This window comes from Pongo pygmaeus, chromosome 1, assembly GCF_028885625.2.
Source record: "Pongo pygmaeus isolate AG05252 chromosome 1, NHGRI_mPonPyg2-v2.0_pri, whole genome shotgun sequence".
Taxonomy (NCBI): domain Eukaryota; kingdom Metazoa; phylum Chordata; class Mammalia; order Primates; family Hominidae; genus Pongo; species Pongo pygmaeus.
The window spans coordinates 229029220-229042458 of NC_072373.2; the positions used below are offsets into that span (position 1 = coordinate 229029220).

Below are 13239 nucleotides of genomic sequence, written 5' to 3' on the forward strand. Positions count from 1 at the left end.
GAGAGAAGTGCCTCTTTGCACCAACACAGTAAGACCGGGGCCTCCCAAACCCACCCATGAGTGCAGACCTGCCTGTGAGAGGGGAGCCGGGCCAGGGCCCCCCATGTCCTCAGCCCCTCCAGCACGGGTGCCACATGGGCTCTGAGCACAGGCCCCACCACATCCTCAGTCCCTCCAGTGTGGCGCTGCATGGGCTCTGAGCAGGCATCTTCAGAGGACGAGAGTTGTGAAAAACACAACCAACAAATGTGAGGTTTGGCAAAAGGCACCGTGCGCAGCAACCAGTCAGGGTTTTGGCCCCAGCCCTGCCGGGAGTAAAGTCAAGCCCGGTATCTGGTGGGCCGCGGACCCAGGTGAGGAGTAAGATGGTCAACAGGCCGGAGGCGCATTCTGAAGATCCGATAACACAGGGCACAAAGCTGCTGGCTTGGGGCCAGCTCCTGCTCCGGGACCTTCTGTGTGCTACCAGCTTCACGCCCACGTCAGGTAGGGCGGATGGTACAACGTGTCTCGGAAAAGTTGCTGAAGTTTCAGAGAGCCGTACGGTCTACGTCCTTGTCTTCCCTTTAAATAAATACCCGCTCAGCTGCCTCTCTACTCCTCACCCAGCCGACAGGAATCACCCCCTACCCGCAGAGCCGCGGGGAGGGTTAGGGACACGGCACCTTGTCGGTCATGTTGGGGTGGCAGCAGCCTGCCTGGCTTCTGTGCCTGACCTGCATCTTTTTTTTTTTTTTTAAGAGGGTCTCACTCTGTCACCCAGGCTGGAGTGAAGTGGCACAATCTCAGCTCACTGCAGCCTCGAACTTCTGGGCTCAGGTGACCCTCCCACCTCAGCCTCCCCGAGGAGCTGGAACGACAGGTGTGCACCACCACACCAGGCTAATTTTTACATTTTTTTGTAGAGATGGGGTTTTGCCACGTTGCCCAGGTTGGTCTCAACAACTCTTAAGCTCAGGCGATCCACCCCGCTAGGCCTCCCGAAGTGCTGGGATGACAGGCGTGAGCCACTGCGCCCGGCTGACCCCACATCTGACCTCCACTTGCTGACAAGGTGCTGCCACACAGACCCGATGCCGGGCAGGCCGGGTGGCTGGCGCTGAGAGCTGGTGGGCGCGGAACGCCTCCATGCCCCGCTCACCCCCATCCACAGTCCAGGCGGAGACCAGGGCAGGGTGAGCGCACAGGACCGCAGCGGGTGGGCCGGACGCAGGGACGCCCATCTGTGAGCCGGCCGGCCGCGCATGTGTTCTGCCATATGGTGAAGCGGCGGGAACTGGCTGAGGCCAGGGAGGTCTGGGGATGCCTGGGGGTCCCAGAGACCAGGCAGGGGAGCCGCGAGAGCAAGCTATGCCCATAATCCGAAGCGGACGGCACCTGCCTTCTTCACACTCGCCCTCATGAGCGTGGGGGGAGTTTTCCACTGCACTTTGGAAGACCTGCAGAACCCAGTGAAGCGATATTTCCTAACAGCCAATATGCGATTTTTGTTGTTGTTGTTGTTGTTTGAGACAGAGTTTAGCTCTCTTGCCCAGGCTCTTGGCTCACCGCAACCTCTGCCTCCCAGGTCCAAGTGATTCTCGTGCCTCAGCCTCCCGAGTAGCTAGGATTAATTACAGGCACCCGCCACCACGCACGCCCGGCTAATTTTTGTATTTTTAGTAGAGACGGGGTTTCATCATGTCGGCCACGCTGGTCTCGAACTCCTGACCTCAAGTGATCTGCCCGCCTCGGTCTCCCAAAGTGCTGGGATTACAGGCGTGAGCCACCGCGCCCGGCCAACATACGATTTTTAAAACACACGCATGCGCAACAAACCTATTCGAGTGCAAAAGAGACCAGTGGATTTTTAACGGAACTGCAGGAAAGTGACACCAATACAGTTTCAGATTCCACGTTTCAACTGACATTTAAGAAATGACCACGTGCCGAGTTTTAGAGAAATATCAAAGAAGAATACCCACGTTTACCAGAGGAAAAACTGTTAAAACGCCCCAAGCCTCCTCACACACTGGATTTCCTCACACTCTTAACCCAACACCGCAGCAGCCTGAACGCAGAGGCAGGTGTGATGGCTCAACCGTCTTCTGCTCAACCAGATGCAAAAATGTTGCCACTCTCTTGCTGAATATTTTGTTTGGGAAAATAGTCCCTTTTCATTAAAATGCTATGATTTATGTTAACAGCCAATGGGTTATTTTAGAATTAATCTAATTAATCATACGTTAATTAGAGTTAATGAGGAATAAATATTCCTCATTCTGAATTTTCAGTGCAGTCCACACTGGCAGCTGCAGCCACGCACCCGAAAGCTCTCTGAGGACCACAATGATTTCATGAACGTGGGGGTCCTGAGACCATTGGCTGAGCCCGGAGCTGGAATCAGAGACTGGCGAGGAGGGAACAGAGGCTGCAGGGAGGGACAGGCAGTGAGTAATTCCGTCTGCACACAGACGCAGCCACCTCCCCTCGAACCAATCCCTCCTCCCATAAAATCCCTGTACCTCCAGGGGCTCAGTGCATGCTCCAACCAGTGAACCAAACACTCTGGGGCCAGCAACAGGGGAAACGCTAAAGATACATGTTTGAAAATTTGGACCAAGGTATTTAAAACTCACTGTACAGCCGCCCTAAAGGTAACTTCCTGTTCAGACCTATCAGGACATGAGGAGAGGGAGGACGGGGGCACCCGAGGTGTGGACACCTGTCCTTCACCTGCTGCCCGAGGTGGCTTGCTCCCTCACGCCGCCCCTCCACCCTCACTGCCACGCTCTCCACCCCCCTCGACCCTCTCGCACCCTCACTGCCACCCTCTCCACCCCCTCCACCCTCTCGCACCCTCACTGCCACTCTCTCCACCCCCTCCACCCTCTCGCACCCTCACTGCCACCCTCTCCACCCCCTCCACCCTCTCGCACCCTCACTGCCACCCTCTCCACCCCCTCCACCCTCTCGCACCCTCACTGCCACCCTCGCCACCCCCTCCACCCTCTCGCACCCTCACTGCCACCCTCGCCACCCCCTCTACCCTCTCGCACCCTCACTGCCACCCTCTCCACCCTCTCCCTTGCACCCTCACACCGCCCCTCCACCCTCTCCCTCATGCCCTAGGCCACCCCTCCACCCTCTCCCTGCTACTGCATCCTAAGTGCCCCTGTGAAGGAGGACAGGTGTCCTCAAAGCCACCCCCAGACGTTCAGGCAAAAAAAAAATGGAACCAGGTCTCCCTGACATCCCATCTCCAGGGGAGGGTTGGGCGCGGGGACCAACTCTCAGAAGCCGACCGTGTACGCCCTTGCCCAACTCCACCTTCAGTGAACCCCCCCACTTCGGCAGCCTGAAATCGGCTGTGGTGGGAGCATTTACACCAGGGAAATCGACAGAGTGACAAATCCCACCGTCGTTCCTTCCTCACAGAGCATTTACCAGCACAGCACTGCCCACATCACAAAACCCGTCGCTAGGAACGTGGACGTGATCTTACACTCACAGAATGAAATTACAGTCTCCACGCAAACTCAATTCTCTCTGCTGGCCAAGATAAATAAATAAAAACTACCAGATTTCACTCCGTCTACGGTAGCCGGGCAGCTGGCAACTTGAAAGAGGTGATTTACCAAGTCCATCTCGAACAGCCGCTCCGGCAGCCTCCAGCTCCTGCACATGTGATTGTGCCACGGAGCCTCCCTCTTGCCAAATACACAGCCCTGGAGCAGGGAAAAGGCGCACACAATGGGCGGGACAAAGCGGGCGATGCTGCCAAGGGCTGCAAAGAACCCGTCTGACACGTCCAACACCCCTGACCACGTCTGCCCTCGGATGGCCGTGTGGAAAGACACTTAGGCGCCTTCTTGGCATGACTGTGTGGTGTCCTATTCGGAGTCGATCGGAACCACAGCAGCCCAGATCAAGCCTGCTTTAATGTGAACAAATTATGCAATGCAAGAGAACTGAACACATTTCCAAAAAAAGAGGACTGCCCACCCAGCAGGGGACAAATGGGCAAGAGGGGCCAGCGATGGTGCCGCTCTCTGCCCATTTCTGCCTTTGTCACCTCTCATCAAACCAAGTGAGGAAGTGAGTGTAGCACGGAGGGCAGCAGGGAAGGGATGTTGGGGGGCGGGGTGGCAGTGGTGGGGTGTCAGGGGCATGCCTGAGCTTGGTGCCAGGCGATGCAGGGACCTGCCGAGTCCCACACGAGCCCCATGCAGAGCCTGGGCTGCCGACCCTGCAGCACTGCCGACTCAGCTGGGAGAAGAGTATGGGGGGGCAGCCCCCCGCAGCCCCGACATCACCACGCCACTAAGTCCGGGCACAGCGTGGTGCCTTCTCCCCTCCCCGCCTAGACCCAGCACCACCTTGGCACGACCCTGGAGCTCTGGCTGCTGCACCAATCATCTCCCACACCCCACACCCCACACCAGGGTCTGCAGCCACGGGACGTCCTGGCCACACAGGCCCCTTCTGGGGGTCCATGACCACAGCACAGACTCGCCCGAGACCCACCTCAGGACCTGGGACCTGCTTCCCCCTGCTCCCTGCAGCCTGCCCCCTCCTGCCAGAGACCCGTCGGCACCCCCCGCCCCACCCGCCCAGTGTCTGGCCTCATCGCTGCCCCAACAGCCAGCCTGCCGGGGCCCCAGTGCCCAAAGCTGGAACAATCGGAGCAATAAAATAAGCGCCACGGTATCCAATTCTAACCCAAGTATGAAACTGACACCTGCGAGTCCACACGGACAGAAAGGAATGATGAAATAACCAATGCGAGAACAGACGTACACGTCCTGTGCAAAACTTGACATCACGTATGTAGCTCCTCACCTCTCAGGTGTGGGCCGTGCACGCCTTACTCCACAGACAGGACGGCACAGGGGAGGAGGCACGGGCAGGTGTGAGCCGACAAACACACCGCGGCCAGGTGTGAGACGACAAACACACCGTGGCCAGGTGGCACGCAAGGCCAACACAGACAGGCTGGGTGGAGGGTGTGGACCCGGATCCAGCGACATAAGGAGGCTTCACCTCCTCCCAAAACCCAGGGCCCAGTCCTCACGAGAAAAACATGAAGCAAACCCCAGCGAAGGGCTGTCCCACAAAACACCTGACCAGCCCTCCTTAAAACTACCAAGGTCGCTGAAAACGAGGCAAGTCTGAGGGACCCCACAGTGAGAGGGACCTAAGGAGACGTGACGGCCAAGTGCCACGTGGGGCCCTGGACGGGATCCCGGGACAGAAAGAGGGCAGGAGGGGAGACTGAGGCAAGCGGAATAAAGCCTCAGGTGGAAAGGCGCTGAGACTGGCTGGGGAAGTGTAACTCACGCATCACGCTGACCAGGAGAAAGCAGGGAATGCCTGTGCTCTACTCCTGTCCTGATTTTTCTATAAATCCAAAACTGTTCCAAAAACTGGTCTTCCCACCACCCCACTGAACGAGGGGGTGACAGAACCAAACTACCTGGGTCAAGCATTCGAAAATTGCCCCCAGGTCGCACGGGGGGCAGCATCAAGGAAAAACAAACAGAAGGGCCTCTGCCCTCCTTAAAACCCTGCACCACACCCTCCAGCTCCTCAGGATGCAGAGCGGTGGGACGTGCTGGTCCACACCTGCCACGTCCACATGCACCGCCACGTCCACACGCACTGCCCCTACCTAAAGACCTTCTCCAACTCTGGTTTTCCTGCATACTTTAGCCTTCAGAGAGAGTCAACACAATGGTTTCCAGGTGGACACAGCAGCGCGAACACATCACTGACTGACCCTCCCTCCAAGACCAAAGGAAGAAAAACTCCAACAAACCCGTAACAGCAAAGAGGAGGACAGGCCAGGCAGTGATGCCCTGGGACCTGGAAGGCAGAGGGCCCTGTGGCCACCAGGAGACTGCACTGGGCCAAACCCCAAAGAAGGGCCCCGAGTCAGAGGCTCCAGGTAGCAGGAAAGTGGGGAGCCCGCGGTGCAGGGTCCCAGTCACTGAGGAGTCGACCCCCAGACCCCCTTCCTCACCCAAGGCAGCCAGGGAACGAGAGGGCTTGCGGGGGCAGCAGAGTCCTTACTAGGGGTGAGACGCCCGGCCCTCACAGGCAGGACACTCCCCCGGGGACTTCCGCCACCACCGGCTCTGTGGTGCCCCACGAGTCAACGTGGGCAGACAAATGAGGGTCACCAGGGGCCCAGGAAGCCCCAAAGGCCAAGACAAACACAAAAAGGGACCCCCGGTGAAAACAGCTGAGTACGAGGCCAAAGAAAACACCGATAGGAGACGTCATCACCAACCGCTGCCAGCACGCATCCTCCCACCGTGTGCCACCATCAGCAGCAGCTGTGGGGCCAGCGTTGTGGCTTAGTTACTGACTAATCCCATGACAGCCTTGGGAGCCAAGCCTTTTACCATCACGCCCACTTATGAGGGTCTGGGACACGGTGGACAGTGTTGTGGCCAAGGTCACATGGCTGGTGGGTAGCAGAGCTGGGGTCTGACCACACAGCTTCAGGAGCTGGGGCACGTGGCAAATAGCATGGGCTTAAGCCCAGCCCTTGGGGTTTGAGTCCCAGCTCAAACTGTGTGATTTTGGGAAATTTCTTGACCTGTTTGTGCCTCAGTGCTGTTCTTTTCCCAGAACAAAGAAAACAATGGTGCCCACAGGAAACTGAGAAGATTAAATGAGTTCACACACGGGAAGCCTTGCAGCCATGAATGTGCTGGGTGCTGCTCAATCACCACATGATACCGCGGTGCCTCTCGGCTGGGATGAATAACCCCAGGGAAAGAGTGCGATATGCCTTTGACACAAGGGCAGGACACTCTGCCTTAAAAAGGCACCTTCAGGCCAGGCGCGGTGGCTCACGCCTGTAATCCCAGCACTTTGGGAGGCCGAGGCAGGCGGATCACAAGGTCAGAAGATCGAGACCATCCTGGCTAACACGGTGAAACCCCGTCTCTACTAAAACTACAAAAAATTAGCCAGGTGTGGTGGCGGGCGCCTGTAGTCCCAGCTACTCAGGAGGCTGAGGCAGAAGAACGGCCTGAACCCGGGAGGTGGAGGTTGCAGTGAGCCGAGATCAAGCCACTGCACTCCAGCCTGGGCAACAGAGCAAGATTCCGTCTCAAAAAAAAAAAAAACACACACACACACACACACACACACACACACACACACACACAAAGGCACCTTCAGAGAAAAAAGAATGAAAGACAAGCACGGGAACAAGGCAACAAACTTAATAGATGGTTTGGACAGAGAAACCTGAAGATGTCTCCTAGCATATAAAATAAACAAAGAAATGGAAAATAGAGAAGAAAATTAAAGGACCAGCCTGGGAGGGCCAACAAATAATCAGTATTAACTCTAAAAGATAGTCAGAGACGGGGAGTCGGCCACGTGATAAATAACTGGGTGTAAAGCTCCTCACATCCAAATGTCGCAAGGTTCCACAGCACGAGTTCCCAGCACAAGAGACAAAGAAGTTCCCACGACAAGGAACATTATCATGAAACTTGAGAACCCTGAAGACAAAAGATTCTACAAGACTTTCAGGAGAAAAACACACAAAATCAAAATGGCACCTGACTTCTCGGTCACACAAGAAGCCAGAAGACAGTGGAGCAATCCCTTCGAAATGCAAAGGGAAAATTCTTTCCAATACAGAATTTCACACCTAGCTAAACTATCCTTAAGTGTGTGGCTGGAGGAAAAGCATTTTCCAACTAGATCCCCCAAACTGGCCTCCCACGCCGTCTTTCTCAAACAGCTGCTGGAGGGGTCTTAACCAGACATTAAGCCAAGAAAGAGAAAGACAGGGAGCCAGAGATCAAGACGGTAGGCAGAGGAGAGAGGAGGGGACTGTTCCCAGCTCGGGGCACAGGAAAGCCCCATGGCATGTTGTGTGGGGGGCCGGGTGCACCAGGAGGGAGGTGAGGCAGGCATCGGTGGGAGCTGCCCCTCTTCTGGGAGGAGGAAACTGGAGTAAACCTGAGACAAGACATCTAGGAAACTGATTTAAACAATCATGATGTATTAACTCCAAGAAAACCCAAAAGTTGTGCCAACAAGGGAATGCAATCATGGTAGCTCACGTATATTCACGTCACCCGCAATTAGGTAAACACTCAATGATTAAAAACAGTAAACAGTGACATAACTCCATCAGGAGGATGGAATAAGGAAGGAAGAGATGAGCTGATGTGTCCCAGAGAAAGTAGGGAAGTAACATCCTAAATGGAAATGTCTAGAAATAGCAGCAGAAATGTGTCATTTAGAAATCTGGAAATAAATGTCAAGAAGAAACTGCTGTGATCCCCTCCAGGGAGTGGAGCTGGGGCAGCAGGGAGGACCAGGGACACCTGTTCTCTCTTTCTGAGTCCCACAGAACTATCAACACCTTACAATAGAAAACATGGAAAACTTGGCCAGGCGCAGTGGCTCACGCCTGTAATCCCAGCACTTTGGGAGGCCGAGGCGGGCAGATCACGAGGTCAGGCGATCGAGACCATCCTGGCTAACATGGTGAAACCCCGTCTCTACTAAAAATACAAAAAATTAGCTAGGCGTGGTGGCGGGTGCCTGTAGTCCCAGCTACTTGGGAGGCTGAGGCAGGAGAATGGCGTGAACCCAGGAGGTGGAGGTTGTAGTGAGCCAAGATCGCGCCACTGCACTCCAGTCTGGGCAACACAGCGAGACTCCGTCTCAAAAAAAAAAAAAAAAAAGAAAATGTGGAAAACTCAAAATAAAATTTTAAATATTTTCTACAATGCAAACTTTCTACACAACCATTTAGCAAGGGCAACAACACAATTTCCTGACCAGGACAAGGCACCAGGCCTGGCCTGTCTACACCTGACACAGCCTCAAGGGATTCTTTCAACAATCAAGGTTCACTGAGGAACAAACAGAGAAGGCCGTCCAGGCCCACGCACCCTGGGTTCCCACGGCCCCTCCAGACGCAGGGCGGCTCCGTCTTGCAGTCAGTCGAATCTTTTCAAACTTCCCACAGAAGAGACGTTAAAAAAGAAAACTTCAGAAAGACCAGACACACTCAAACCCCCTATTTAAAGACAACATCAGGTCGGGGCCCCTTCCACCCACCATAGCATGTGTAAACTCTCCTGCACACCCGATACGTCAGCGTGGACGAAACGAAGCCCCCGCACCCTCACACCCGTCAGACATGCTCACGGCACCACCAGAACAACAGGCAGCAGGGATCTGTTCGTGTCAACTTGGTGTCTCGCCTCTCCTGACTCTGATCCTCTCTCAGGGGGAACAACAGACCTGCGGGCCCACCAAGGCTGCCCCGCGACAGCGGAATCGCTGGTTCTGCCTGGAGGCCTCACAGAGAAGCAGCCAGTCCCGAGCGTGGTGGGTACCCTCCTTCGCGTGTTCAGGAGAATCCTAGAAATGAGCTGCCGGGCCCCGATGCGTGGAGGGGGCTCTGCCATGGCATCTCCTGTATGAGTGACAACTGCCACCACTTTATGACCAAAAACAAGCTGAACACTGGATGACCAACTGGTTCAGGTGGCTTCTTTTGAATAAAGCTTTTCCTTTTTTTTTTTTTTTGAGATGGAGTCTCACTCTGTTGCCCAGGCTGGAGTGCAGTGGCGCAATCTCGACTCACTGCGACCTCTGCCTCCCGGATTCAAGCAATTCTCCTGCCTCAGCCTCCCGAATATCTGGGATTACATGCGACCCCCACCACGCCCAGCTAATTTTTGTATTTTTAGTAGAGACGGGGTTTCTCCATGTTGGCCAGGCTGGTCTTGAAGTCCTGACCTCAGGTGATCCCCGACCTCAGCCTCCCAAAGTGCTGGGAATACAGGCGTGAGCCACTGAGCCTGGCCTGAACAAAGCTTTTTCTGCCCTTTGCATAAAATGACAAACATTTCTGGAGGCCCAGCATCGTGCCAGCCCCAGGGGCTGGGAGATGGGGATGCCTCAGGGTGCCTGTCCAGCCTGTGCTGTGAGGGTTGGTGGGAGCGGTGGCCGCACATTCCACTCCCCCTGCCATGTGAGGGAGGCGGGGAGACGGCCAGGGAGTGAGTGGGCACCAGGAGACCAGACCTGCCGAGCCCACACTCGAGCACCACGACCAGCACAGCAAGGGACCTGCTCCTGGTTTTCCAGATGTCATCACACTTTCCCACAGGCTTCCCCTCGATGGCACTGGGCACTCCCTCAGCCCCGGCCCCAAACAGCCCATTCAGGGGCCTGGCCCTGCGACAGCTCCCTGCCCGGCTCCTGGGAAAAGCTCCACGCCAGCACAGGAAAGGATGGCTACCCCACATTTTGGGATCCTCAGCAGAGGTTGGTGCCTGACCCCATGGATGGTCCCCCCGCCCCCAACAGTTCAACCTCCATGTGCCTGGCTGAGTCCTTGGTGATCAGAAACGTCGGGCAGATGAGACACAGCCCCCACTGCTACACACACGAGAGCAGGTCACAAGCACGTGAACTTCTGAGAATGCTCAGTGGGCCTCTCCACTGGGGCCACTGACAGCCCTGGCAGGTCCCCACCAGACCCCGCAGGAGGTCTGGGGCACCCAGTGTGGATGGGCCGGGCTCTCAGGCACTCTGTGGACACTCTGGGCTGACGGATCTGATTAGCTGGGAGCCTCAGAAACATCGCAGCAGAGCCCGGAGCCCAGAGGTGAGTCTGGGAGGTGGGACCAAGCTCAGAGTTGGGCAGAGGAACACACAACTCCTTACATAACCACCAGTGGCTCTGAAGTCTAGGAAGATGGTCGGAGAAGGGCCCCCACTGATGGCTGATGCAGCTGGGACAGGAACGTGGAAGATGTGCGCCGATCTGGCCGAGACACAGACACAGGTACCACAGCCGGCCCCGGCAGCATCAACATGAAACATCTTCCGGGGGGCAGCCCGTGGCCCCTCCAATCTGTCCCCATCCCAGCTCTGACTCACCCACCGAGGGCCATCAGACCAAAAGCCAGTAACCGCTCGAATCCTGACCCTGGCCACAGTGCTCCCACCCCAGCAGTGTATTCACACCGCGAGGGATCGTGCCAGCTGTGCACGGCCGGCGTGGGCTCACACGAAAGCAGAGGCCAAGCCGTCCCAGGCACCGAGGAAACTATGACACAGCACGTTTCTCCTCGCAGGCAGGCGCACGTGTGAAAACCACCCCAGCTCCGTCTCTCTCCCACTCACCCCATCAACACAGAATCTTCATCACTCAAGGACCCCTGCGGCCCAAGCTGGCTGTGCAGAGCAGCCCCGCATCTGCTGAGGTCTCTTCGCGCCTGGGGGAGGGGCGCGCTGCCAGCCTCCCCAGCAGCCAGCACCCCCCCGAGGGGGAAAGCCGCCTCCCCCAGCAGCCCAGTCCCCCACTTCAGCAGCCCAGTCTCCCCAGGCCCACGGCTCCCCACAAGCCTGACTGGAGTGGCTGATTGTTGATGTTTTTTTTAAAAAAAAAACACCTTGCAAAATGGTCGTCAGAAAAGCACCCACATTCCCACATCCCTGCCAAACACCATGCAGCCCCTAGACCCCTCTGAGTCTACCTCCAACCATTTCAGAATAGAAAACAGGACACCGCAGCCCCGCTCCTCGCCACCATCCGAGGACCCTGATGGAGTGAGCCGTGCACATTAACCCTGGCCGTGCCACCCAGACTCCAACCCAACACTGTCAATGCAAAACGGGGGCTCAAACAGGCGGGAGGGCAGGCTCGAGACGGAAAGACTGCAGGCCCGGAACAGGTGCCGGCTGTTACCGCCACTAGCCCTGGCACCTGGGGTCTCCAGACTTCACCCCTGTGGTCTCATCAATCTGCCTACCTGCAGCAATGCAGAATGGAGAGGAAGCGGCCATCCGTCCTGGCCCTGACAGACTCACAGACCTCCAACCAAAAAGCATCAGCCACAGTGAAACTCCCAACAGCCAGTGACTCCCTGGGGCCAGGTGGGCAGATGAGTCCAAGATGATTTCCCCGAGCCCCCCGGCCCCCAGCCCTCCACAGCCGCCGCCACGCATCCACCAGGCCTGGGCCACACACCATCCGTCCTGGGGGTGAGCATGTCCCTCCAGCAGCCCCTGCCTCGCTCGGAAGGTCCCTCCACAGCCTTATTTTTCTAAAAATCTGTCACCCGCAAAACAACAGTCTCTCACTGCGTTTCCCCTGACATCGCCGGGAGCTGCTGCAGCCGCACGCCTTCCCCGGGCCGTGGCACCAGCCGTGTTGCTGCCCGGAGCATCTGTGCAGCGCACAGGCGGCGGCAACGCCGGGACTCAGACCCAAAATGCTGACTCGGGCACCGTCCTCCGCACGCACAGGGCCTGCAGCACGGCTGGCCCAGCCCTGGGGGCGCGGAAAATCCACGGGGGAGATGCCCCCGACTCACCGGCTTTCTTCTCCTGCCTCCTCAGCGCAGATTCTTTATGCTCTGTGTGCAGCGGGCGTGCAGGGAGGCATCTTCCTTCCCGTTGACGAGCTGATGCTGCGTCGGCTCGCCTCCGGCCCCGACAATAGGCAGGGAGGCTCGAGCGCGAGGGGCAGATATTTAACGGAAGGCCGGCTGTCCTGTCCCCCGCCCCTCACATCCCTGCCTCCTCATGTCTCCAGGCCCGGGTGGTACCCGGCTCCCCCGGGAAACTGTAGCCAGCAGCTGAGGCACAAACTAAAACACGGCATGGATGTGGAGGAGCTGATGCTGACGTCACAGGAAAACAAGCATCTCTGCATCAGCACGGTCCAGAGAGCGGGTGCGCGGCAGCCAGACCCAGGCAGGGCTCGGACCCAGCGGACCTTGAAAATGTGACATCGGAACAGAACCCAGCTGAGCCCAGGGTCCTGCAGGTTGGCCTGCCAGGCTGGGAGTGGGGGACAGCGCAGCTGTGGCCATGGCGAGTGACCTCTGACCTGCATCCAGAGGCTGTGAATGGGCTCGACACCAATGGCCAAGGGCCCCGAGCACTGTCCTGAGGCCCAGGAATGGAGGGAGAGGAAAGGAGGCATGGGGGCCTTGCGATGTGGTTGTGTCCACCCCACAAACCCCACCAGTGTGTGTAGGGACGGTGGGCACTAGAGGGCAGGAACAGGAAAGGCCAAGCTTCCCCAGGCTGGCCTGGAAACGCACACCCCCAGCCTAAGGCAGGAGACACCCGCATTCCCGAGGCCAGACCTCACGTGCTGTGCTGTACCTGGCTGTGGCCAGCCTGGGCTCCTAGACAGACCCAGGCCGCCACTGCCGCTGGGTGGCCTGACCCTCCAACCCCCACCCTGGT

General features: G+C 57.3%; 1 protein-coding gene across 5 annotated transcripts in view; it reads right to left on the reverse strand.

The window, feature by feature from the left end:
• Positions 1 to 13239, reverse strand: part of PRKCZ (protein kinase C zeta) — a 136379-nt gene that overhangs the window by 100673 nt on the left and 22467 nt on the right. Inside the window, exon 1 of one of the 5 annotated variants that reach the window (XM_054444222.2) lies at positions 12357 to 12545. The exons of 1 other annotated variant lie outside the window; for it this stretch is intronic. Coding sequence is in view for 1 of the 4 variants with exons in the window: in XM_054444177.2 (XP_054300152.1) it covers positions 12011 to 12032 (22 nt within the window). In the remaining 3 variants the exon portion in view is untranslated. Of the gene's footprint in view, positions 1 to 11163; positions 11183 to 12010; positions 12216 to 12356; positions 12546 to 13239 lie in introns of those variants that run through there. 3 more of the 5 variants (XM_054444177.2, XM_054444216.2, XM_054444205.2) reach the window with 3 other exon arrangements.